Source organism: Pinus tabuliformis, chromosome 5_1 (genome assembly GCF_031772625.1).
Source record: "Pinus tabuliformis cultivar Carrire ecotype Pingquan chromosome 5_1, CPIR1, whole genome shotgun sequence".
Lineage (NCBI taxonomy): Eukaryota > Viridiplantae > Streptophyta > Pinopsida > Pinales > Pinaceae > Pinus > Pinus tabuliformis.
The window spans coordinates 920,062,700-920,089,512 of record NC_142305.1 but is presented as its reverse complement, the minus strand read 5'-3'; the positions used below and the strand labels follow the sequence as shown (position 1 = coordinate 920,089,512).

General features: G+C 40.3%; 1 protein-coding gene across 1 annotated transcript in view; it reads right to left on the bottom strand.

Annotated features, from left to right (window-relative positions):
• Positions 1 to 20,247, bottom strand: part of SULA (NAD(P)-binding Rossmann-fold superfamily protein) — a 608,848-nt gene extending 588,601 nt beyond the window's left edge. The window contains exon 1 of the mRNA XM_089431599.1: positions 19,924 to 20,247. Within this exon, the coding sequence (XP_089287725.1) occupies positions 19,924 to 20,070 (147 nt within the window). The 5' untranslated portion in view covers positions 20,071 to 20,247. The remainder of the gene's footprint in view (positions 1 to 19,923) is intronic.
• Between the last annotated feature and the right edge of the window lie 6,566 nt (positions 20,248 to 26,813).

The window sequence follows — 26,813 nt, the reverse complement described above, 5'->3', positions numbered from 1 at the left end:
TTATTACAATAATTAATTATTTTTAATGGGTGCCTAAGTCTAAACTTAGGAAATTAAAATAATTAAAGGGTATTAATCAAATTGTGGGTAAAGCTTCTAGAAGAAGATGAGGATCAAGCCAAAATGATATGAGCCATTGATTAGAATCTAATTTGGGTTGTTGGTTCTCAACGAGAAGATTATAAGAGGAGGCTTGATGGGCATTTGGAAATTACATGAGTAAGAGATCAAGAGATCGAATTTCTCAGAGAGGGCAGCGCGACAATTGCTAGAGAATCGATTGAGGAGATTTCTTGCAGTGGGGAGCAGGGATAGTTCCGGTTGGAGAATTTCCTGATCCGAGAATACATTGCAGAGGAGGCAGAGAGAGATCAGGAAGAGGCAACGCAGAGGCTACGCTGGGTAGCGTAAGCTGACGCAGAAGCAGCACAAAGCCTGAGAGGAGATTCATATTTTTGCTGGAGAAGTCGAGTTCTGAAGCCAAAAGTCGGGATGTGAGACCAAGAGTCAAGGTACGAGACCAGGAGGGCAGAAGTCGAAGTTCCAAAAGCAAAACGATCAACAAAAGGAGTGAAGCAGTCCCCAAAATCTGTGACGTAGGGCCTGCACAATGATTGCGTAGAGGCTACGCAGAGGCAGCAAGGGACTAGCCATTCGTGGCTAGATCAGTCAGGATCACCAGTGATAGTGTGAGGTATATTTCACTCATCTCTCTATCAGTCATATTCTCTGAATTGGATAGCCAGCAAGGCATCCAAAGATTGTATTCAGAAAACTACTGCTTAATAATACAAACCCTCAGTTGTTGCACCGGTTTTCCCACATTGGGTTTTTCCGGGGACATTTGTCCAAAAATAACGATGTAATGTGTTGTGTATTTCTTTCTTGCTCAGTTTCTTGTTTCCGCATATAATTTTAATTGGTCAAGGCTGCAATGTATTAGTTTCAGTATTTGTTGTAGGATGCAGTAAATAGTTTGTTCAGTAATTAACAAATAGAAGAAACTTAATCAGTTGCTGCAGTAGAAATTTGGGTCTTCCAAATTTTCACATGGTATCAGAGTTGCAGATGAAGCAAGAGAGAAGAACCAAAAGAGCTCAGCACTGAAGGGAAGGAGGGTCGAAGTGTTGCGTAGGTAGCAAATCGAATCCCCAAAGGGATTGTGCAGTCCAGGCTAGGAGGGAAAAATTTTCGAGGAAGGTCTCTCTCGAAGTGAGTCGACAAAGAGGTAAGACTTCCAGATCGAAGTTTGTCACTGTCAGAGGGAGCAGCGCAGAAGCTTCAGTGAAGAGGGGGTTTCTAGTGAGACGCAATTTTCTGCAGTAGTTGCAGGGGCAGAAAAATGTCAGAAGAGAGAAGGAAACACTATTTTGAGAGAATTCTTCCTCAGAGGACTTCCAGCCAAGGAGTCTAAATTCTCATTTGTTGAGCAACAGCAAGGAGCAGCAGATCTACTAACTCCAGCAGGGAGTGCGTAGGCCAGCCCAACAGCAGCACAAAGAAGAGAGGAGGCAATTCGACATTTCACTCGCACAGTTGGCAGCTCATGGGTTGCGAGATCAAGATCGGTTGGAAGGTGCATCCAACTATGTGATCTGCAAGGCAAGGATCTCATGCCTTTTGGATGAGCACAATCTCAAACCTATGTCAACAGTGTGGAAGTTGTACCCACGGATCCAGATCTGCTCAAGAAGTACAAGGCTGAAATGGCGAAGGCCAAATGATTGATCCTCGACGAAGTGAGAGATCACATAGTATGTCACATTGTCAGCAAGGACACTGCCCGGCAAATGTGGGAAGCATTAGCCACGCTATATGTGTTAGTTTTTGGTAGCATCGGATGTACTCTAGCCATGAAAATTGGTGGATAGGCTAAGGCACATGAGTTCTAAAGAACCCAGAACCCGTTTGGTGAAATTCCACCTAGATTGTATTTTAATAAAATAATTAATATTTTTAGTGGGGTTCCTAACTCTAAATTTAGGAAAATTAAAATATTAGTGGGTATTAATCAAAATATGGGTGAGAATGACCTAGAAGGTGGATCAAGTCATGTTTAATCTAAGCCGTTGATTAGAGACTTAATCTCGGTCATTGAACTTTGAACGAGAAAAGAATAAAGAGGCTTGGGGTTCATTTAGAAATACACACGGAGAAAACGAATTGATCTGGAGTTCGATTTCTGGGGCTAGGAAGCTAAGAATTCGAACTGAGTAATCATTCTATTGCAGAGGAGCAGGTATAGTTCGGGAGTACTGACAGAGAGGCGGAGAGACGCTAGTGGAGGCAGTGCAGCAGCCAGAAGGACTTATGCTGGGCCCACGCAAGCCTGACGCAGAGCCAGAAGGGCCAGCGCAGAAGCAGAAGCTGCCCTCCACGCAGAAAGTCAAAACTGTCGGGGAACTGCCGGAACAGCCGGGAAGGTTGACGCAGTGGGCAGAAGAGACAGCGCAGAGCTGATGCAAAGCCTGTAGGACTGACGCAAGGCCTGCGCAGAAGTAGCCAGGGTTAGCCAATTGTGCTACCGGATCAGCCGGAATCTGCCGTGTGAAGTGAGGTAAAACTCACTCATATTTTCCGCCATTGTATTTCTCTGTCACTAGTTTGTCGGGAGGGCAACCAGCATTGTATTTAGAATTACTGCTTAATAATAGAAAACCCTCAAAGTTGTTGCACCGGTTTTCCCGCATTGGGTTTTTCCGGGGACTATTTTGTCTAAAAATAATTGTGTCCTATGTATCTTGTTCTTTGCTCAGTTTTCTATTTAATGTAATCAAATATTAAAGTAGTGTAGGTTGTAGAAATAATTTGCTTAAGTATTCAGAGAATAACTTGATAATGTATATTAAAATCAAGTAGGTGAAGTAGATTCAGATTTGCTACAGTAGGGGTTATTGATTTTGGGTAGCATCAGATGTGATCTAGCTCTGAAATTTTGTGGAGGGGCTAGAATACATGAGATCTCCAGAAACCATAAATCGTTTGAAGAAATTCCACCCAAATGAGGAGTTATTAAAATAATTATATTTTTAATGGGTTCCTAAGTCTAAACTTAAGAAAATAAAAATATTAATGGGTATTAATAATAATATGGATGAGAAACTTCTAAGTGCAGAGGCCTACACAGTCCAGGAAGGGGCTCACGCAGGCCAAGGAGGGTCTTGCAATGGCAATGCGAGAATCATCAGGAGTTCGAGATTTTGTTGGGAGTTCGATGTTCTGAGCAAAGAGGGCTGAAGTCGAAGCTCCTGTGAGCAAATCGAGCCAGCAGAGGAGTGACGCAGTCTCCCAGAGGCAAGACGCTGGCCCACATAGAGAAGATTGTGTTGGGATTTTCGCAGTGCTTGCCGGAGGCAACGATTCAGTGGATCAGTTGTGACTTGGAGAACGAGGTAAACCCTCGTATGTATTTCTTGCTGCCGAGATATCTCTGAAAGGTTAGCCGGTGTGAGAGGCAACCTGTTATACTCAGATTCTGCTCGCTTAATAATACAAACCCTCTATATGTTGCACCAGTGTTCCCGCATTGGGTTTTTCCGAGGACATTTATCCAAAAATAACGGTGTCCCTTGTGTATTTGTCTCGTTCTATTTCAGTTCATGATCTGTATGTATGTGTAGTCTGCAATAGTGTTTTCATCGTTGTTTAAATAATTAAATAACTTGTTGAATGTAAAAACAAGTAGGAGATGATAAACCAGTGATTGTAGTAGGATTTCTTATGTGTAGATTCAGACATTTTCACACGGTATCAGAGCATTGCAGATCATAGGAGACTGAAGACACCAGCTGAGAAATCCAGAGAATTTGTTGCAGAGAAACAGTTGTCCCGAGAGACAGCGTTGTTTCAGAGGGAGAGGAGCCACTGCAGGAGTGACGCAAAGCCAGAGAAGTGACGCAGAGGCTCACGCAGTGCCTGCATCAGCATTTCGAGCCTGCAGAGGGTGACGCAAAGCTAGAAAGGAGCCCACGCAGTGACTGCGTCAGCTCTCCAGGCCAGTGCAAACCCTGATAGGTTTGAATCAGTCAGTTGTCGGGGTTGGAGGAGCATAGCAGATTCTATCTGAGGAGCTGGTGGGACGTTGTTGTTGTTGGTGCAGAGCAGTGTCTGTGGAGACAAATCCGAGGTAGAGGGAGTCACTGCCTTGACAGATTTCTAGCCAAATAAATCTAGATCCGGGTTACAATATCAAAGGAGGATTGGAGAGGAGTGATTCAACATTTGGCCGGAGGATTTCCATGAAGGAAGTCAGGACTCAGAGGGAGTCTAGAGGAACTTGTTCCTTAGAGGGTTTCTTGCGCCAAAGAAATCCATATCCGAGTCTTGTTGGATTAGCGACAGGAGAGGGAGAAGAGAACAAGTCCTATTTTTTGAGCAGAAATGGTAGTGAATGGGTTGAGGGATCAGGACAGATTGGATGGAGCATCCAATTTTGTCATCTAAAAGGCCAGGATCTTGGCAATTCTAGACATAAATCGCATCAAGGACTATGCCTTGAAAGTAGTTGATGTTCCAGTCGACGTTGATCCGTTGAATAAGTACGAGGAGGCCCAGGCGCAGGCCAAGTGCATGATCCTAGAGGAGGTCAAAGATCATGTAGTACCACAAATTGCTGAGAAGGACACAACAAGGGAGATGTGGGAGATGCTGACCACCTTGTACCAAGGCACTTCCATCAAACGGAAGATGCTATTAGAAAATCAGCTGAGACAGTACCAGATGCAGAAGGCAGAAGAGATCGATCCCTTCCTCCTCAAGTTGCAAGGGATTAGAGACTAGTTGTCTTCCATGGGGTCTACACTAGATCCTGAATTCATGGTCAGCACTGCCCTAAATGCAATCACCGAGGACTAGGAGACATTTGTCCAAAGTATCTTAGGCAGAGCGACTCTCCCTAGTTGGGAAGAGATGTGGGTAGCTCTTTGACAAGAAGAGATCAGAAGGTTGACCAAGGTAGGGGGTAGCCGCAAGGGAGCCCGAGCCAAGAAGGAGGAGGAGGATGTTGATTTGGGGTAGCATCGGATGTGCTCTAGCCACGAAATTTGGTGGAGAGGTTGGGGCACATGAGACCTCCAATACCCAGAAAGGGTTTGGGCAAATTCTAAACAGTTTGAGAAATATTAAAATAATTAATATTTTTAATGGAGTCTGTAAGTCTAAACTTAGGGAAATTAAAATATTAATGTGGATTAATATAAAACTGTGTTAGAATGGTCCAAAAGACATGGATCAAGCCAGATCTAATCTTAGTCATTGATAAGGGACTTAATCTCGGTCGTTGATATGTCAACGAGAAAAGTATAAGAGAAGGCTTGAGGGTCACTTGGAGAGTACACCAGATGATCAGTGATTCTATTCTCTAGAACAGGGTTTGCTAAGAGAGATAGAATCAATGATTGGAGTTGTAGCTGAGGGGCAGTGAGTACAGAGAGACAAAGAGGCAAAGATAGTGCCGGGAGATCAGCGTAGGAGCCAGAGAGAGTGACGCAGTAGCAGCCAGGGCTCACGCAAGGCCACGCAGAGGGCCAGAAGGCTGAAGCAGGGCCTCCTGAGGCTAATGCAGGCCTATTCAAGGTGACGCAGGGCCAGCGCTGGGAAAAGAGAGGTTGACGCTGGGCTTTCTAGGGCAGATTGGAGTTGAGGAGCTGCTAGAGGGTTTATCAGAGGTTTCAGCCAAGACATCTGTCTCAAACTGAGAGGTACTACTGCCAAGGGCATTCTCTGTTGGGTAAGCCAGATTTGGCACCCAGATTGTACTCTGAAATTGCTTAATAAGAAAACCCTCAGATAGCTACACCGGTTTTCCCGCATTAGGTTTTTCCAGGGACATTGGTCCAAAAATAACAGTGTCATTTTGTGTGCTTGTATCTGTTTCATTCAATTGATGACCTGTAATATGTTGAGCATGCTCTAGTGTTTATTTTCAGTATTTACATTGTAAATAGCTTGTTAAGTAACAAAACAAGTAGGTAGGAATAAATCAGTAAAGTGCATGGAGGGTTTCTAACTGGTAGACTTAGAAACTTCAACAGAGGAGGATGCATCTCTTGCATCATCGGCACAACAAGGGCAGTAGAAGAGAAAGAAGGACATAACCAAGGTCAGATGCTTCAAGTGTGGGGAACTTGGGCACTATGCCACTCAATGCCCCCGGAAGAAGGGCAAGGAGGAAGCTTTTGAATCGAAGGCTGCTCCAACGAAAGCTGACAAGGAAGGCGAGGATGACGATTGTGCCATGAATGCTCATGCACTTCTAGAGAAGAGGTGGGACGACATAGAGTTGTAGTCGAGAGGATTACATGAGGGTAGGATCCTTGAGGTGCCCAAACTCTTAGATCACATACAGCTACGGGAGCCCTTAATGACAATAGCATAATAATGGGTGTCGATTGGAGCGAGGTGTGAAAGAACGACAATGGCATTGCTAGAGTGCCAAAGTCTGAGGCAACGCAGTGGATGTTGTAGCAGTGCAAGAGGCACAAAGCAGTTTGCAGCAACGCAGTAGCAGCAGAGGGTTAGCACAGATTAGCAGCAGAGGTAGCTTCAGCATCACGAGGCATCCATACTAACCAGCATGTCAGTGTTTGGGTGAGTTTTCCGTTGCTTACTTCTCAGCGACTGAGTTGCAGTGCAGCAGTTAGCAGTGGCAGTGTTATGGGCAGCATAAGGAAGCATTTTGAGAGGGAGCTGCAATACAGATGTAGCAGTGACAGTGGCAGAGTCATGGGCAGCAGTACAGGAAGCAGCAGTGCAGTGGATGAAGGGCATCAAGCCAAGCATCAACAACACAAAGGACCGATGCAGTGGATCAGTGTAGTACTTCTGTTGAGAAGTGTTACTAGAGCACATTCCTCACTAAGAGGGAGTGTTGATTTTGGGTAGCATCGGATGTGCTCTAGCTCCAAAATTTTGTGGAGGGGCTAGAATACATGAGATCTCCAGAACCCAGAAATCGTTTGGAGAAATTCCACCCGGATGAGGAGTTATTAAAATAATTAATATTTTTAATGAGTTCCTAAGTCTAAACTTAGGAAAATAAAAATATTAATGGGTATTAATAATAATATGGGTAAGAAACTTCTAAGTGACGAGGATCAAGTCTGTTTTAATCTTAGCCATTGATTAGGGACTTAATATCGATTGTTGATTCATCAATAGGAGAAGTATAAGAGGAGGCTTGAGGGTCAGTTGGAGATACACTTGAGAGATCAGTCAGTTCGATTTTTCTGGGGCGTGGTTTGCTGAGAAAATCGAACAAGTGATTTGTTGCAGTGAAGGGCAGTAGCAGAGAGTTGGATCGGAAGGGAGTTCCGACACAATGAGTACCAGGCAGAGAGGCAACAATAGCATCGAGAGGCAACGCAAAGGCCTACGCAACCCAGGAAGGGGTTCACCCAGAGCTGACGCAGGCCAAGGAGGGTCTTGCAGTGGCAGTGCAAGATAATCGTCAAGAGTTCGAGATTTTGCTGGGAGTTTGATGTTCTGAGCTAGGAGGGCTGAAGTCGAAGCTCCTGTGAGCAAATCGATCTAGCAGAGGAGCGACGCAGTCTCCCAGAGGCAAGACGCTAGCCAACACAGAGCAGATTGTGTTGGGATTCTCGCAGTGCTTGCCAAAGTCAGTGATTCAGTGGACCAGTGGTGACTTGGAGAACGAGATAAACCCTCGTATGTATTTCTTGCTGCCGAGATATCTTTGAAAGGTTAGCCGGTGTGAGAGGAAACCTGTTGTACTCAGATTCTGCTCGCTTAATAATACAAACCCTCTATATGCTGCACCGGTTTTCTCGCATTGGGTTTTTCCAGGGACGTTTGTCCAAAAATAATGGTGTCCCTTTTGTATTTGTCTCGTTCTATTTCAGTTCATGATGTATGTATGTGTAGTCTGCAATAGTGTTTTCATCGCTATTTAAATAATTAAATAACTTATTGAATGTAAAAACAAGTAGGAGATGATAAACTAGTGATTGCAATAGGATTTCTAATGTGTAGATTCAGAAATTTTCACAAGGGTTCCTTGAAGACTAGGAATTTTCACATGGTATCAGAGGATTGATTTTAAAACAGGAAGAGCAGATCCAGCTCTGCGTAGAGAGGCCAATAGCTGCATTTGGCAGCAATTAGAATCCCCTTGAAGGGATTGCGCAATCCTTGCCGGGAAGCAGAGATTCCGAGGAAATCTCTCTCTAAGAGAGTCGACAAAGAGGTACGATTTTTGGTTCATGAGCTTGCAGAAGCAGAGGAAGTGACGCAGAGCCTCAGCGCAGTGCTTGAAGGGCGTAAGTTTCTGTCGAGGTAGAAATCCGTCGGAAAAGAGCAAAGACAAATAGAAGGGGAATTTTCTCCTCAAAGAACTTTTCTCGCTAAAAGTTTGAATTTCTCACTTGCTGGGAAACTGACCAGTGCTGAGCAATGACTAGAGGAGTCAATTCGAAAGTTGGGCGAGATGGCATCGCATGAGCTCAGAGATCAGGACAGGTTGGAAGGAGCTTCCAACTATGTCATATGGAAGACCAGAATCTTATCTGTTCTGGAGGAGTACGATCTCGAAGCCTACATCAAGAGTGTTGTGGCTATTCCTACTGACAATGATCAAAAGAAGAAGTACAAGGCCGAGCAGGGGAAGGCGAAGAGGTTCATACTCGATGGAGTTCGAGATCATGTGGTCTCACACTTGCAGGGCAAAGATACAACCCAAGAAATGTGGGAAGCTTTGTCTTCATTGTATGAAGGTTCTTCCGAACAGCGGAAGATGTACCTAGAACAAAAGTTGCAACGGACATTGATGCAGAAGGGAGAAGGGGTTAACTCCTATCTTCAACATCTTCAGGACACCAGAGACCAGCTTGTTGCAGTGGGGTCTACTCCTCAGTCTACCGCGATGGTAAGGATGGCCCTGAATGGAGTCTCAGATGAATGGCAAGTCTTCGTCCAAAGTATATTGGGTAGGGAAAGACTACCTTCATGGGAGGAGATGTGGGCAGCCCTTCAACAGGAAGAATTAAGGAGGAATTTGGTTAAGGTCAACTTCAATGGAAGCAGTGGGAGTGGCACGATGACCAAGGAGGAGGAGGAGAACACAGCTCTAACATCAAAGGGACAGCAGAAGCAGAAGCAAAAGAAGGACATTTCGAAGGTGAAATGTTTCAGATGTGGCGAGATGGGCCACTTTGCATGCCAATGTCCTTTGAAGCAAAAGGCTCCAGCAAAAATTGACAAAGAGGAGTTTGCCATGAGTGCCCACGCATCTCCAAGAGGGAAATGGGGAGATATTGAGCTGTAGTCGGGAGGACTACATGTGGGCAGGATCCTTGAGGAGTTCACCTCTTGGATCAATTCCTTGCTACGGGAGCCCAAGAATCAGCAGTAGCGAGATGGACTTAGTGTCAGATGATGCAGTGGATTGTTTGGAGGACAAATGCAGTAGCTTGAGACCAGAGACTGATCAGCATAGAGCAAGGTTGGCAGCAGTGCAGATGGCACAATGCAGAAGTCAGCAACAACACAGAAGATTCAGAGGGTTAGAGACTAGTAGCAATCAAATTCCAACATTCATGGTATTATGCTGAACACAGTTAAGTTCAATAATTTTGAACTTTTTTCAATTGCTTCTCTCAGAAAATGAGTTGCAATACGAATGCAGTGTTAGTAGTGGCAGTGCTAGTAGCATAGCAGATGCAACAATTGAGAGGGAGTTGTAGTACAGATGTAGCAGTGGCAGTGGCAGTGTCATGGGCAGTTGTAGAGTAACAGCAGTAGCACATTGTTGGTGGCAGAAACAGTGCAAAAAGGAGGTGCTTCAAAAGCAGAAAAGCACGCAATTGTACATTGTTGCTAAAGCACTTTCCTCACTAAGAGGGAGTGTTAGTTTTTGGTAGCATCGGATGTGCTCTAGCCATGAAAATTGGTGGAGAGGCTAAGGCACATGAATTCTAAAGAACCCAAAAACCATTTGGTGAAATTCCACCTAGATTGTATTTTATTAAAATAATTAATATTTTCAATAGCGTTCCTAAGTCTAAACTTAGGAAAATTAAAATATTAATGGGTATTAATCAAAATATGGGTGAGAATGATCTAGAAGGCGGATCAAGTCATGTTTTAATCTTCGCCGTTGATTAGAGACTTAATCTCGGCCATTGAAGTCTCACCGAGAAAAGTATAAGAAGGAAGCTTGGGGTTCATTTAGAAATACGCATGGAGAGAACGAATTAATTTGGAATTGGATTTTTGGGGCTAGGAAGCTGAGAATTCAAACTGAGTGATCATTTTGCAGCAGAGGGGCAGAGATAGTTCGGGAGTATTGACAGAGAGGTGGAGAGACGCTAGTGGAGGTAGCGCAGCAACCAGAAGGACTGACGCTGGGCCAATTTGGGCCCACGCAGGCCTGACGCAAAGCCAAAAGGGCCAGCACAGAAGCAAAAGCTGCCCTCCACACAGAAAGCCAGAACTGCCAAAATAGCCGAGAAGGTTGACGCAGTGGGCAGAAGAAACAGCGCAACGCTGACGCAAAGCCTGTAGGGTTGATGCAGGGCCAGCGCAAAAGTAGCCGGGGTTAGCCAGTTTTGCTGTCGGAATCTGCCGAGTGAAGTGAGATAAAACTCAATCATATTTTCCGCTATTGTATTTCTCTGTCACTACTTTGTCGGGAGGGCAACCAGCATTGTATTCACAATCACTGCTTAATAATAGAAAACCCTCAAAGTTGTTGCACTGGTTTTCCCACATTGTGTTCTTCCGGGGACTATTTTGTCCAAAAATAAGTGTGTCCTATGTATCTTGTTCTTTGCTCAGTTTTCTGTTTCATGTAATCAAATATTAAAGTAGTGTAGGCTGCAGAAGTAATTTTCTTCAGTATTCAAAGAAGAACTTGATAATGTATATTAAAATCAAGTAGGTGAAGTAGATTCAGATTTGCTGCAGTAGGGATTCCTTGAAGACTAGGAATTTTCACAATATGAAGGATCTTCCGAACAGCGGAAGATGTACTTGGAGCAGAAGATGAGATCCACGCATATGCAGAAGGGGGAACGCATTGATTCGTTCCTAACAAAGCTTCAGGAAATCTGAGACTCGTTGGTAGCTGTAGGGTCAACACCTCAGCCTACCGAGATGATGAGGCTGGACTTGAATTGAGTCTCAGAAGAATGGCAATTGTTTGTCCAAAGTATCCTAGGCAGAGAGAGACTGTCAGATTGGGAAGGAATGTGGGCCGCTCTTCAGCAAGAAGAGATGAGGAGAGACTTGGTCAAGTGCAAACTTGATAGCAACAGCAGCAGTGGGACGAAGCCCAAGGAGGAGGAAGAGAATGCAGCCCTTGCATCTAAGGGGCAGCAGAAGAAGAAGAAATATGTCTCAAAGATCAAGTGCTTCCAGTGTTGTGAACTTGGTCACTACACTACGCAGTGTCCTCTCAAGAAGAAGGACAAGGACGAGAAGCATGATCCGAGGAGGAGGAGGAGGAGTTTGCCATGGTTGCCCAAAGACCTCCAGGGAAGAGGTGGAGTTATCTAGAACTGTAGTTCGAAAGAACTGCAGATGGGCAGGATCCTTAAGGAGTCCACCTCTTGCATCAATACCTTGCTACGAGAGCCCATATCAAAAGTAGCAAGATGGACCAATGTCAGTTGGTGCTGAGGAGTGTCGGAGTGATAGTTGCAGTGGCTAGGAGCGCCAGACACTGAGCAACGCAGAGCAGAATTGGCAACAGTGCAGTTGGCATAGTGCAGAGTCAATAGCAGCGCAGTGGCTTCAGAGGGTTAGCGCAAAGACTAGCAGCAGTCAGAACTCTAGCAACAGATGCATCATGTTGAACACTTGTTCAATAATTTTGGACGCTTTTCCATCGCTGATGCAGTCGCAGCAGCGATTGGAGAAGGTTACAGTGCAGATGCAGTGTTGGCAGTGGCAGGATCAACAGTAGTACAGATGCAGCATTTGCGAAGTAGTTGGTGGGCAGTGATGTCAGACATCAGCAGCGCAGAGGGAGATGTTACAGAGAAAGGTGATGCTTTAGCAGGTTGCATTACTAGAGCACATTCCTTGCCAAGATGGAGTGTTGATTTCTGGTAGCATCGGATGTGCTTTAAGCCTCAAAATTTGCAGGGAGGCTTAGACACATGTATTCCACAATACCCAGAAATCATTTTGGGAAATTCCACCTGGAGACAGTTTTATTAAAATAATTAATTATTTTTAATGGGCCCCTAAGTCTAAACTTGAGAAATTAAAATAATTAAAGGGTATTAATCAAACTGTGGGTGAAACTTCTAGAAGAAGACGAGGATCAACCCAAAATGATCTGAACCATTGATTAGAATCTAATATGGGCCGTTGGTTCTCAACGAGAAGATTGTAGGAGGAGGCTTGATGGGCATTTGGAAATTACATGAGTGAGAGATCAAGAGATCAAATTTCTCCGAGATGGCAGCGCAGCAATTACTAGGGAATCAATTAAGGAGATTTCTTACAGTGAGGGGCGGGGATAGTTCCAATTGGAGAATTTCTAGATCCGGGAATACATTGCAAAGGAGGCAGAGAGAGATCTGGAAGAGGCAATGTAGAGGCTACGTTGGGCAGCGTAGGCTGACGCAGAAGCAGCGTAGAGCCTGAGAGGATATCCGTATTTTTGTTGGATAAGTCGAGGTGTGAGACTGGAAGGGTAGAATTCGAAGTTCCAAAAGAAAAATGATCAGTAGAAGGAGTGACGCAGTCCTCAGAATCTGTGACGCAGGGCCTACACAATGATTGCTCAGAGGCAGCAAGGGACTAGCCATTCTATGACTGGATCAGTCAGGATCACCAGTGATAGTGTGCGGTATATCTTACTCATCTCTCTGTCAATAATATTCTCTGTATTGGATAGCCAACAAGGCATCCAAAGATTGTATTCAAAAAACTACTACTTAATAATACAAACCCTCAGTTGTTGCACCAGTTTTCCCACATTGGGTTTTTCCGAGGACATTTGTCCAAAAATAACGATGTAATGTGTTGTGTATTTCTTTCTTACTCAATTTCTTGTTTCTGCATATAATTTTAATTGGTGAAGGTTGTAGTGTATTAGTTTCGGTATTTGTTGTAGGATGCAGTAAATAATTTTTTCAGTAATTAACAAATAGAAGAAACTTAATCAGTTGTTGCAATAGAAATTTGGGCCTTCCAAATTTTCACATATGGTGCAACTGTGGAGCCAGTTGGGCATGGTGAACCAGGTGCATATTCCTTGTCCAATAGGTCAACCATGAGCAATCTCTGAATGACTTTGGGGAATTATGGAATGCTATCTGCTGTTGTGGAGGCCCATGGCTCTCTACACACACCCTACATGTGCCAATGTAGCCCTCTGGAGGGTTAGGACCCCGTATAGGGAGACCAAACCCAAAATGGAGACCATCTGTAATCCTGCATAAGATCCAATGCATCCCCTTGCCCTCCAGTACACCAAGTCATTAAAGAAATCAAGTAAAAGAGTTTACAAACCATGGAAAACAGGTGGGCACTTCATAATGGCATGCCCTTCCATAGTGGGCTTTGGCATGTGCAAATGTCTCCAAGCTCAAAGGGGGGTTAACCAAGCACCCTATTAGGTGGTTTCTGCTTCTAAAGGGGGTGGTATGTCCATGGTACATCCTTCAAATGGTGGTGGCATGTGATAAAGTGATGGAACGGAGTAGGGGATGAAGGGGAAAACCTGGGTCACATGCCATGGTACAAGGGTAGCTAATGAAAGGGAAGCCCATACTTGGGTAAATGATGTGTAGGAGGGAGCAATCGTGGTACATGAGTTACCTCGGCCTTGATTTTTCCACCCTTCTTCATATGCCTTTTGCCTTTTATGATTTTTCTTCGGTTAACTGCTCGGGGCTCAAGGGAATGAGAGCATAATGTGTAGTGGATACCCCCTTTAAGTTGGGGCAATTCATCACCCACCAGGGATTGAGACAATCATGGGTTCCTGAATGATAGAGGAGGCTCATCTAGGGCCTATAGGAACTAGGGTGATGGCCATGGAAGATGGCAGAGCTCATGTATTGGCTTTTTCCCACGTGCTAAATGTGTTTGTCCCAGCCATCTTTTGTATTTTGTGGTACAATTTCCTGTTGAAGGTGGCCAATTATGCTTTTTCTTTTCTTTTCTTTTGCATCAACCTTCGGCCATCGTTCCAGGCCCAACCCAAGGTGTGGGCAAAGGGGAGGGGGTGGACGACTCCGTGTGGATCCAGTGGAGGAATGCGGACCCAGGTGGGAGGAGAGATGAATGGGATTATAATGAGCAGAAGGGGGGTGATATATGTGGATCGAGGAGCGGGACCACACTACCAAAATTGGGGTTTCCCGTGTAGTACCATCCCTAAAGCCCAAAAGTCAATAAAAGAGATCCCACGGGACTTGGGTCCAAAGTTAACATCCAAAGAGACCTAGGGGACAACAGCACAGACCTAGTCCACTCTTTCCGCTAAATACCCCCATTAATCCATGCCCAAGAGTTTCCATGATAAGTAAACTAAAATAGTCAATCACCAAATGACAAGGCATACCTTTAGGTTTGGGAAGCCCACCTTCAAACATAAGATCATAACAGATGGGTGAGAGACCACATGGCTGGCTCAGGTGACGGAGAAATGGCACAATGAGCTAGTTGGTGGCTGCAAGGGGCTGCTGGCTGCCGGCAGAGGACCATCATGGAGAAAAAAATCTCCTAGGGATATCACCCACAAAATGGTGGTTGACAAGGACAAAAGGGATGTTTGAAAAAGTATCAAAGTTCGTCAATAGAGAAGGCTTATACATGAAATTAGGACCCCAGAATTTGACCGAACATCAGTTCTAACAAAATCACCTGTTTGGGTATGACTACCTTACTCCCCTTTGAGTTTTGGAATCAATATTCCTTTAAAGAAATTGCCAATGGCCTTGGATCCTTTCTTAAGACAGCTAAATTAACTAGAGAAAAAGGATTGACGACATATGCTAGAAATTGCATTAACATGAATCTCAGTATGCCCACAAGATTATCCTAAAGCTAGGGGCTCTGTCCATGAACAAGATCACAATTATAACAAGATCACTTTCAAATGCCAATTTTGTCTTCAATATGGTCATTTCAAGAAAGCTTATCGTGTTATAAACTGAAGGATCTTCCTAGAGACTAATATAGAAGAAAACTTTACCCTCAAAAGCAGGCTATGCTTCCCTCCTGCTGGGGTTACTCCTAAGACAAGTTGCAGGATTCAAATTGGAAGAAGAACAAGCCTCAAAAGGACAACATATCCCAGCAGATACCCCTCTTCAAGAAGTCCAAATGACTGAAGATGAGGAATTGATCTAATGTGCTGAAGCCCAATCAGATCAGATGCTTTTGGAAGAAGTCTTAGCAAGGAAAGAATCTCTCCAGTAAAAATATCAGGATACTCCTAACACCTAATCATGTTAGATGAGATATAAACAGAAATCATGAGTTAGTCAAAGGTGTGCCCCTTCGAGCAGACTTGGGTGCAGCAGTGTTGCAGAGAGTTGCTTTCCTAGAATCTATTTTACAGGCCTCTGCCTAATCTTTAGAAGAAAAAAGCAAAGAGGAAGAAATCTTTGAATGTGAATCCTTTTCCAAGGGAAGTCCTGCCAGAGAGAATTTTTATCTAGAGAAAACTTCCAACTCTCCTAGAACTCCAGGATAGAGATTCTCCCAAAAGGAGACCAAGCAACTGAATCAGCAATTCCTTAAGCAGATCCAAAGTCGGAACCAAAAGATGAAGAGCAAAAGGATCCTCTAGCCCAATTCAAACAAGGATTAGAGAAGCAAAGCTGAACGTGGGGCAATATACAAGTAAAGGCAGGAGAACAAATTCAGAAGAACAAAAAAGCCTAGCAAATATTGTAGATGAACCAATGAAGTGAATTGAGGATTTTTGTCCAGAGTAGATAAAAACTACTTTCCTTTCTAAGAAATGGTATAGCTTTTAAAGGTTCTTTGGGGTCTTTTGCCTAAAACCTTCACAGCTACTTATTTAAGGGCAGTGAAAGTTTCCAATAAGATTATAGAGGTCAAAGCTAGAGAGAGAGTCCTAGCAGAAGATAATTTTGGATATGAGAATCATATCTTGGAATATTAGAGCAGCAGCTCCTGATATCAAAAGAGAGCAATAAAAACAAAAAAAGATAACTAGAAACCAGATAGTGTGATAATCCAAGAGAAAAGAATTATCAGAGGAAGAAATGGAAAAACTAAAGAAAGAAGTTTGGCCTCAAGCAGAGGGTAGTCATAAAGAAGATGACAGTTTGGTGGAATCCTTGCAGAATAAAGACAAAAACAAGTGCGCATAAGAAAATTTTGGATAAGTATCTGACTTTTCTCAAAATGTTGGAATACTTTCTTTTATTATCATATATCCATGGGCCAAATCTAGTTGATTCAAAATCAATTTGCTTGAATCTTTTGGCTGATAAAAGGAGCCTCTATCCAAAATCTCCTTCCAAAATCTCCTTGGACAGAAGGAGACCAGAATACGATAATAGGATCCCACGAGAAAAAATGGAAGTCTCAAAAGAAGATCAAGTCTGGCTCTTGGACTCTGTCAAGGAAAATAATCTGATTGTTGTGGAACCCGAAGAACAGAAGTTTACATGCAACAAACAAAGGAAGGAGAAGGCTTTTGTCATCAAAAGATTGGATAGGTTAATCCTAGGTGATGATTGGGCATAGGCAGTCTTCAAGGTTGAATCAAGCATTCTAAGAGGGGTGTTATCGTATCATTGGCCAATAAGCCTTGATCTATCCAATGGATAGAGACCTCATAAAGCCCCCTTCAGATTTGTAGCAATGTCAATCAACCACCCACATTTTGAGCAAAGTCCAAATGAATGGTGGAATGAAGGCCCACCCATAAGGCAGAAAAATATGTTCATCCTTAACAAAACGTTACAGAAGCTTATGATGAAGCTCCAAAAGTGGAATTCCCAAGTCTTTGGTAATATCTTCTCTAGGAACAAAGACCCGGAAAACGAAATGGAAGAAGCGTAGGACTTTACAGAACAAATGGTATTGTCCTCGGGCATCCTAGAAAAGAAGGTAAGGTTAGTTCAAGAACTAGCTGAGATTTATAAAAGTGAATAAAATTTCTCGAGGCAGAAGTCTAGGTTCAGTGACTAGATAAAGACAATGAAGGCACATCCTTCTTCCACAAAACAACCTGTAGCGACACAAACTCTTTCCTAAAGGGTAAAGTCTTAACCCTAGCGGTAAAGCTAAGAGGCAAGCCACCCACTGTCATCACACTCGCCTTGCCTCTCACTTTAAGGCTAAGAAATGGAGCTTCCTAACCTAAGAAGGGTGTTCTTGAAGGTCAAGCTAAGCTAGGTTGTGTAGCATAGAAGGGAGCTCTTCTAACTTGGCTTTGTTGCCACACAATCTAGCAGGAGTCCTAGGAGGGGTGCCTAAGGGTCAACTACTAGATCAAATGACAACAATGGGACAAAGACCCACTATCACCTCAGTCAGTGTCCCCTGCTCTTTATGGATATTCACTGATGGGAGGAATCTAGGTATGAGGTAAATCACTAATAATGATAGGATCAATGACAAGGTATGATGTGATTTCCAAGGCCCATTCAAAGGAGAGGCTCAAATAAGGGCTCAATGCTTCAAGAGAAGCTAAGGGCTCTCCAAGAAAGACCTATGAGGATACCTAGACCTAAGGTTGATAATATTCAATAATGACAAGGATGCCTAACGTCAAGGCTCCAAAGATGATTAGGACCCTTCAAGAAGCTTTGTAAGATGATTTTATATCTTTAAATAAGGTTTTGCTCTTCTTGAGAGGCCTAGAATGGGACCACACAAGACCTAGGGTTTATGAATAACCATGGGAGGAGACCCTCCAAGGAGATCACTAGGTCAAGATAATGTAGGGAAAGGGTTTTAAATGATTTATTCCACCAAATACTATGTGCAAAAACCCTCAGGAAGACCTCTCACCAAGACATTCAAGATGATTTTCAAGAATGCAACTAGGGCTTGAGTTTTCTCACCAGACAACTATGGGAATTGCCTCAAACTTGGAGGAGCACTAGAGGAGACACCAGGGCAGTAGCCTGTTCAAGCGGTTCTGCAAGAGCTCCTCTCCAATGAATTCGCAGGAGACCCTAGTTGGCCATAGAGCTCCTCTTCAACCCTTGTTATCTACACTCTTTATAATCAAGTGGCACTCTTCCAAATCATGTCATTGTATCTCTTTGATACAAACACTTAGGGATCAACATGAACATAGGTACATCTACCATTTACTTGCTACTTTGTATTTTAAAAATTCAATCAAATTTGATGTTTGTTTACCTTCATGATGCATGTAGCTTAATCTTGTTGGATGTTAGTCTAGTTTAATTTCATTTCATTGCAATTTTCTCTGATGCAAAATTGGTGAGAAGCCTTTGCAGTTCCATAACTGTTTCTTTTAGCCACTAGTTGGTGACCCACAGGGAAGTATGCCTCTTATTTTCTTGACTGTCGTGATTGCAATTGACTTTGGACCAGTCTTCTGTCCATACCTTGATTTTGGTCAACATACTTCCAATCGTTGAACTCCTTCGATAGTTATCTTTCTTTTATTCATCAATGGAGAATCTTTTCCAAGTTGGACCCATGGAGGAGCATCTAACATGACTTCTGTATCTTTCTTTGGCCTCTTTTTGTCTCTACTGGAGGTGCCGACAGTTTCCTTCATAGACTTTGCTGGATTGTCAGTGCCTTCTTTTGAGATTTGGGTGAGGCCTTGCCCTTGCCATGTCCTTTCTTGATAGGTTTCATGCCCTAGAGATGATCTGATAATAGCTTTCTTACTGTTTTTCCAAGTAATGATTGAACCTCTTCTTCTTCACTAGACTCCTCAGTAGCCATAGCTCGATGTCGTAGCAATTCTTCTCTTCTCTTAGCACAGGAGAATTTGTGGAAATGTTTCTCGGCTTTCAAACTGTAAAGGATGACTATAACGAGTTGGGCATATTACTCCAAACATTCTACCTCGATGACATTAAACACTTGTGCTTGAGGAGTAGTCTGGACATTGAAGCATGTGACTCCTCTATAATCTACAAATAAATCAAATATGAGACTTCAGAATAGTTCTAATAGTCAACTTGTGATACACTTGGGTGTTGGTCGCTTTCACTGCCTCCAACTATTTTGTGATTTCAGGTGAAAACTTTTCATGTTCCTTTGTTGATAGTGGTTTGTGAAACATTAGTATCTCCAAGCATTGGCTTGGCCAACAGGTAGGGCTCGCATGTCCATCGCGAGAAACCTCTGGTTAGGCAATTGCATTAAATGACCAAAACATGAATTACTTTCCTGAACCAAACATGCAGAACGATTGAAATAAGTGCCTTTTCCTTTTAATTAAATAGTATTGCGAATAGTTCGAAGCTATTAGTCCTAAGACCTACACCATGTTTCAAATAACAGGCTATAGCCTTAACGACATCCTATTGTGTTGTTTCATCTTTGACTCTGATGATATTTACAACCTTAGAGTCGTAGGAAAGGGGTTATCAATTACCCATTCAACAAATTTAGATTGCTTCATATCTGTGACCTTCTACATTATAACAGATCGGTTTAGGTAGACCCATCAAAATATGAATTATTTTTTATGTCCACTGGAATTTTGGTTTCCAACCCAATTGCTTTGTGATAGATTCTATTTAGCAGGAATCGAATAGGCTTATCCGTGAGCGTGTCTAAATGTTCAATCTGTTGCATCGTGATTGGGTTGGCTATTCCGACCTGTCTCAAGAGAAAACTAACGTTTCCATTGAGGCTTTGCTTCTTTCTATGGCAAAGTAATTGTCATGAAACAAGCAATGCTATAAAGCATAAAATTTGACTGCAGCATTACTTAAAGTTTTAGAAAAGTAAAATTGAGGAGGGTAGTACCTTAACGGGCCCTTGAGTAGCAGTTGATGCCCTTGCAGGATGGTGCAACTTGTACTGCAAATGGCAAGTAAAGGTGGTTGCAATGGGAGTGTGGCGTCCATTACTCCTTGAGGGAAACGGCCTGCAAATTGCAGTGGAGTTTGACATTGGATTGAGCTTCTTCAACGGAGAATGTGAGGAAACAAAGTTGAAGTTGAGGTTGCTGAGACTGGGACGGAGAGTGTCATGTGCGAACGGCCTTATGACAGCAACACAACACCCTTATCATCCGCTTCATGCTCCATTGGTTTAAATTTGATTTATTTTTCTAATTTTTCTAATATTCCTGGTAATCTCGCTCCAAGCTTTTCCCATCCTTTGTTCCTTACTATTAGTCCCTGCCTCCATGCTATTAACTGGCAGGTTATGTCCGGCGTCTCATATTGCAGCAGCACAACAAGCTTGTCATTTGTTTCTTGCTTCATTGCTTTAACTTCGATTCATTTTTCTAATTTCCTTGGTAATCTTGTTAAGTTTTTTTTAGTTTCTCCTGCCATAGCAGTCGTTCGGAAAACCATATGCATATAAAAATTTGGTGATTTTACCTTGTTATCTTATTATTATATTTGTCTGACTTTACTTTGTTAGCTTATTATTATATTTATTTTGGTGATTTTACCTTGTTATTTTATTATTATTACATTTCTCTTATTTTATTTTGCTATCTTATTATTGTATTTATTATTTTTGTATAACTTAACTAAATCACTGTCTTTGACGGTTTGATAATTTATTTTTTTATTTTTTTTTGTGTTAAATGTAGTGGATTTTTTTATATGTTTGATAATTTATTTTTTACTTTTATTTTTTGTGTTAAATGTAGTGGATTTTTTATATTGGCTAACATATTTGTGATTTATGAGACTAATTTGTGGTATAAGAAATTATGATTTAGAGTTATTTATGTTATCAAAAGTATTTAGGGATCACATTCAATATGGCACGCTACCTTTAACATGGTTGGATTTTTTTGGTGTCTCTTCCTCACTATCTTAGAAAGAAAACCCTCAAAGTCCAATTGTGTAAATGTTTAATATAAGAAATAAACATACGCAATATATTTAAGGTTCCCCCATAGATGGTGTTAGATCGTGAAGGACAATATTTGTCCACTAAAGTAGTGGATTAATGATCCATTCACTTGGTAGCAGACTCACAGCAGGTTCATGCAAGAAATTATATCAAATTTCCCACTCTGCAGCTAGTTTGTGCTATAGTTTGGCAACCTCCTCCAAAATAAATCATAATTGTGCAAATAACAAATGTGACGGCTTTATAGTCATGATGGTGGATACAAAAAAAAGTTTGGGAAAGTTTCAATTTGAAGAAGGTATTGGTAAGGGAATGTACACTTGTTTAGTATTCTTGGTTATTCTTTATTTGGCATCCCTAGATTTCCTAGGTTCTTGTTTCATTAGGTCTTGAGAAAGCAGGGTTACTCCTATCTTGTCTTAAGTTCCTAGTCTTTAATTCATGTGTCAAGGATTTGGTCTTATTTTGGTTAGTTTTTCTCTTGGTTTACCCAAAAGCTCTAACTTCTAAGTTAGTTTGTGCTTTGAAATCGATTCCTTGTTGGCATGTGCTTGAAGCCTCTCCATAATCAAGAGGGAAAATGCCATTTCTAACCCTCTCCTCTCTTTAGGTGGCCACCTAGTTTCTATCAACTCTATTGTTCCCAACTCATCTTTTGTAGACACTTGGCTTATTGTTTCTCCTCCCTAGTGACTCTTGGCATTGTTGGAGACCTCCATAGCTCGAAAGCAAGTGCCTTTGTTCCTGCTTGCACTAACTCTAGATTTTTCAAAGTTGCACCCCTTCACTGTTCCATCATACCATGAGTGAGCATCCCCCCGACCAACAAGGACAATGTAGTAACTGACAACCACCTAATATGAGAGCTCAACGGAATGCAAAACAATCAATTGTGGCATTTTGGTAAAATACTCCACCTGGAATACGTAAAGAAATTAATAATGCTAAATAGAAAGAGCATGTACAACGGAGATTTTTTTCTAATGTTGAAGTGAGGGAAAATGTAGGCAGGTGGATAACTAATACAGGGAACACATGTAAAAGGAAAACCATATACATTCAAACCATAAACTTATATTATTATATAAAAACTATCATAGATAAGGTGCTTGTGGAAAGATTCGAAGATCAACAAAAGAATCCTGCTTAGCATTAGCATTAGCATTAATGACATGCAACTGTAGTTAAAGAAACTCAATTATAAAGTCTTTATACTCGCAAAGAAAGTGGCTAACTTGAAATTTTCCAACTTTAAAGAGGACATAAGAACACCTAATACTAGTCATATGAATTATCCATCTAATTAAATGTTGCTTTTTTAATTTATGTTTTCTATATTAAAACAATAAAACTATTATCCAATAAAATAATTAAACTCAATACATCTTTAAACTCTATTAAATTCTCTAATTTATATATAATTAGCAAACCTATTTGGTTAACCTATATTATTAATTTGGTTTCCCTTCTCACAAATCAATCATAAGAAAATTATCGTTTAATATAAATATTTATACGTAACATTGTTGGAAAAAAACAAAAAAATCAATTCGTTATATTTAAAATATAATCCTAACTTTCATATTTACTTTTTTATTAATTTGATTAATCGATATATTTAAAGTACTAATACAAATTTTACATAATTTTAAGACCAATTAATGGGCCATCCCGCTCATACGTACCTTATAAATTAGCCACTACATTCTAAATCGATGAAGTCACGTGTATCTCCGATTACAAAGGCACAAACTTTGTGCCAATTATATGAGCCGTGGCTGTTGTTGTCGAACACGTTTGAAATTTTATTTTATGATTTTTCCTACATCTACGAATTATTGAGTTTTATTTTTAATTTTAAAAACCAAATTTAATATTCTGGATATTTATTAAAAAATTTAAGCGTTTTTAATAAAAATACTTTATCTTAGATTAAAAAAAAAAAATTGTTTTATCAAAACTAATTTATATTTAATATTTAAAAATAAATAAATTTATTTTATTATAAAATTTATATTATTTTATAATATTTTTTTAATTAAAAAAAATATAGATAATTTTTATTATATATTTTAAAATTAATAATTTGTTTATAAAATATATATTTTATTAAAAAATTAATTTCGAAATGAGTTGGAAAATTAAAATATTGGACATAAAGTCTACGAGGTTTGGATAGACCGTGATTGGGTGTCTTATTAAGGCACTCTTTGATGTGGAGTCACCCAACACTGTGATTGGGTGATTGGGTGCCTTGTTAAGACACTCTTTGATGTGGAGTCACCGGTCACTGGTTCAATTCCCCCCGCTCGGGGTGATATATTGGACATTATAAAGATGTAGTTTTGTCAAATTTACAAACAAAAAACAAAAACACGTCGACATAAAGTTAAGTCTGAAAGAAACATTGAAGTGAAGTTTATGTTTGAATTTTATAAAATTAAAATTATTATTTAGTTTTTATATTTATTATGGTATTATTTATTAAAATAGTTTAAATTATTAGATGTTTTTTTTTTGTTGAAATTTGATGATGAACTTTTTTATGAGATTGTGAATTTTCACAATTTAAATATGGTCCTGACGATGAACCACACTTGTTGGTTTAAAACACGCCCGCCAAAAAATTCTCTTATGTGATTTCTACCGAAAAACTTTGCTTAATTTAAATATGTTTAATATATGAATGGATTTAATATCCTAAAAAACTTTTTAGGCACTTGGATTATACAAATACAAATCCAAAACTCACCTTTACCATTTCAAAAAATGATGATGGTTCTTTCTCCCACCAAGTGTTTAGGAAGAAAACTCATACTGAGCAGTATCTTCGTGCCAGTTCCCATCATTTCCCTACTCAAAAGTTGGGTGTTCTCAACACGCTAGCGACTTGTGCACTGAGAATTTCAGATGGGAAGAACCTTGAGAAGGAGAAAGCCCACCTCCTTAATGTTTTTGTTGATAATGGTTACAGTAGACACCAAGGTCTGGTAGCTTTCCTTAAAGTCGGCCAATGTCCCAAGGTCAAAAAAGACCTTAAGGATAGGGTCTCAGGGGTTCATCTCCTGTTCATCCAAGGGACTACTGATAAAATTGCGAGAACCCTTAGGAGACATAAAGTGTCCTCTTCGTTTAGACCCCTTAACACCATTCGTAGCTCTCTTAGATCTGTTAAAGACCCCATCGACCCCAAGGAGATGAAAGGTGTTTATGTTATTCCATGTTCCTGTGGGACCCCCTACGTTGGTGAGATTGGGCACTCTATTGATCAAAGGATTCATGAATACTCAACCAAGATTAAACATGGCAGGACCCGGTCTTCCGCCCTAGCAGAACATGCGGAAAAAACTAAACATCACATATGCATTGAAGAGGCTCAAATTATTGCCAAGATTGCCCCCTTTCATCACTGAAAGTTTAGGGAGGCCATAGAAATTGAAAAAAGGCCTAGAAATCTCAATAGAGATGATGGATGGAAGGTTAGCAGATGTTGGATCCCTACCCTTTCATCCTAGCCACCCCTGCCCTCCCCCCGCTCCTGCCCTGCCCCGCCCCTTATTTTGTAATCTTCTCTTGTCTTTTGACCTTGGATTATCCCTCATCCTGTCTCTGCTCTTCGATTTTAATATTATTTAACCCTTTTACTTGTTCTCTTATTATAATAAGATAATTATCTATAAGGATAGTAAGAATCTTTTTAAGCCTTAGTTAATTAGCATTATTAACATGTTATTTTTTACCTTATTAAAGGATTTTTAAAGGATGTTAAACTTTATTAATGAATATTCATTTAACTATTTAGAATTTATCTTTAGTCCCTTAATAACCTTAAAATAATAATAATTGTTTAATTATGATATTGCCCCTTTTCAATTTTGTTAGACCCTTCTTTTTAGTAGAGTGAGCCTTTAATAAACAATCTTGATTTAATTAATATATAAGTTTACTCTCATTAAATATTAACAATTAAAAATTTAATAGAATATAACCCTAATAACCTTAATAACCTTAAAATAATATATTTTTTAAGATATTGCCTCTTTTTATCTTTGTTAGACCCTTATTAGGGTAATTTTTTAATCTTTCTTATTATTTCCTTTAATATTAATAATATTAATTTATATTTATATAACTTTAACATTAATAATAAATATATTATTTTATACTCCTTAATTATATTAAGTTAAAATTAAGATTTAGTTAATTAGTAATATAATGTAATAATTAAATAGGCTTCAACTTAATAGAAAAAAATAAAAGTCAAAGAACCGTAGTCTCTTGAATATAAATATATTAGGATCTAATAAATTTTTACTCTAATTAACCAATTAAGTGAACCTTTAATAAAAATTTGTGATTTATTTAATAATATTAGTTAATATTCTTCTATTTAACCATTATTATTTTACTCTCATTAACAATTAAATTTAATAATAAAATTAACCAAACTTACTTTTGAATTTCCCTATCCCTATCTCTTGGTCCAAGGACAATTTCCTGGTCAAACTTAGCCATCAAATATAGTCGTTCCTAGTCCAATATAGTCATTGGATGATCTGCTCTTTCTATTTAATCTGTTGCCTTGGTCTGGGTCTTCAACTTGTCCTGACGATGAACCACACTTGTTGGTTCGAAACGCGTCGACAAATATATCATGATGTGATTTCACCGAAAAATCTTCTCAACATTGATATGGATCACAGAAGCCTCAACTCAATAATCACCTTTACCATTTCAAGAAATCTTCACCAACTAAAAAAATTAAAAAAAAAAAATTAAAAATAAAATAAAAATAAAATAATTAAATAATTAAATCTAATAATTAAATTACATATTTAAATTTCATTTCTGATTTTCTATTTTCATAGGTTATTGAATTATTAAATTTTAATATTAAAAAATTAAACTTAATACTTTTGGGAAAAAATTACTTTATTTTTCTAAAAAGATGTATATCAAAATTTTTTATATTTAATTATAAAATAAAAATGAATGTTATTTTATATTTAATATTTATAAAATTATTAATATTTTTATAAATTTTATGAAATATTTTATATTATATTTAATCAAAATCTATTTTATTATAATATTTAAAAATTATATTATTTTATAATGATGATTAATTTTCACTAAGATTTGAGATATAGAAAGGAGATTTTTTTACAACGCGACCAGGGAGCTCTGCAACTGCGAGCCTCAGCTCCTCCACGAGATCCGCTCTTTGCGGGCTCTGAAGCCTGCGGTTCTCCCCGCTCTCTACGGCTTCTCCTCCCTGCGGGCCTGCCTGTATCAGTCTTGATTCGGATCTAAGATTGTCAGTCGACTCTCTGGCTAGGGTTTGGTCGTTGCTGCGTGGCTGCCCTTGTGGCGGCCGACACCAAGCCAGACCATATGGAGACACAGGGCCAAGATCCGCCCTCTGATCCTGCCGTTGATGCTTTTAATCAGCTTCTGGCAGGCTTGCCTCCGAAAAAAAGAAGTGATGCCTCAAAATTCGTTAAGAAACTCGATGAAATTCCTGAGATCTCTTTGCCTCCGGAGACCCCCATGCAAGTAGCTTTGTCTCTGGCGGATCGTGGACTTATTGGCCAATTCACGGGACTTTGGCCCTCTCCGAAAACTACAGAGCAATGGGTTAACAGGAATTGGGCGCCTCTGATCAGCCAAAGTGTTACCTCATACTTTCTGGGGCGAGGGTATTTTCTTTTCGAATTTACCTCCAAAGAAGACAAAGATTTGATCTTTCGAAATGGGTCGTATTTCATGGGTCCTCAGGGTCTCTACCTGAACAAATGGACCCCAGATTTTGACCCAAT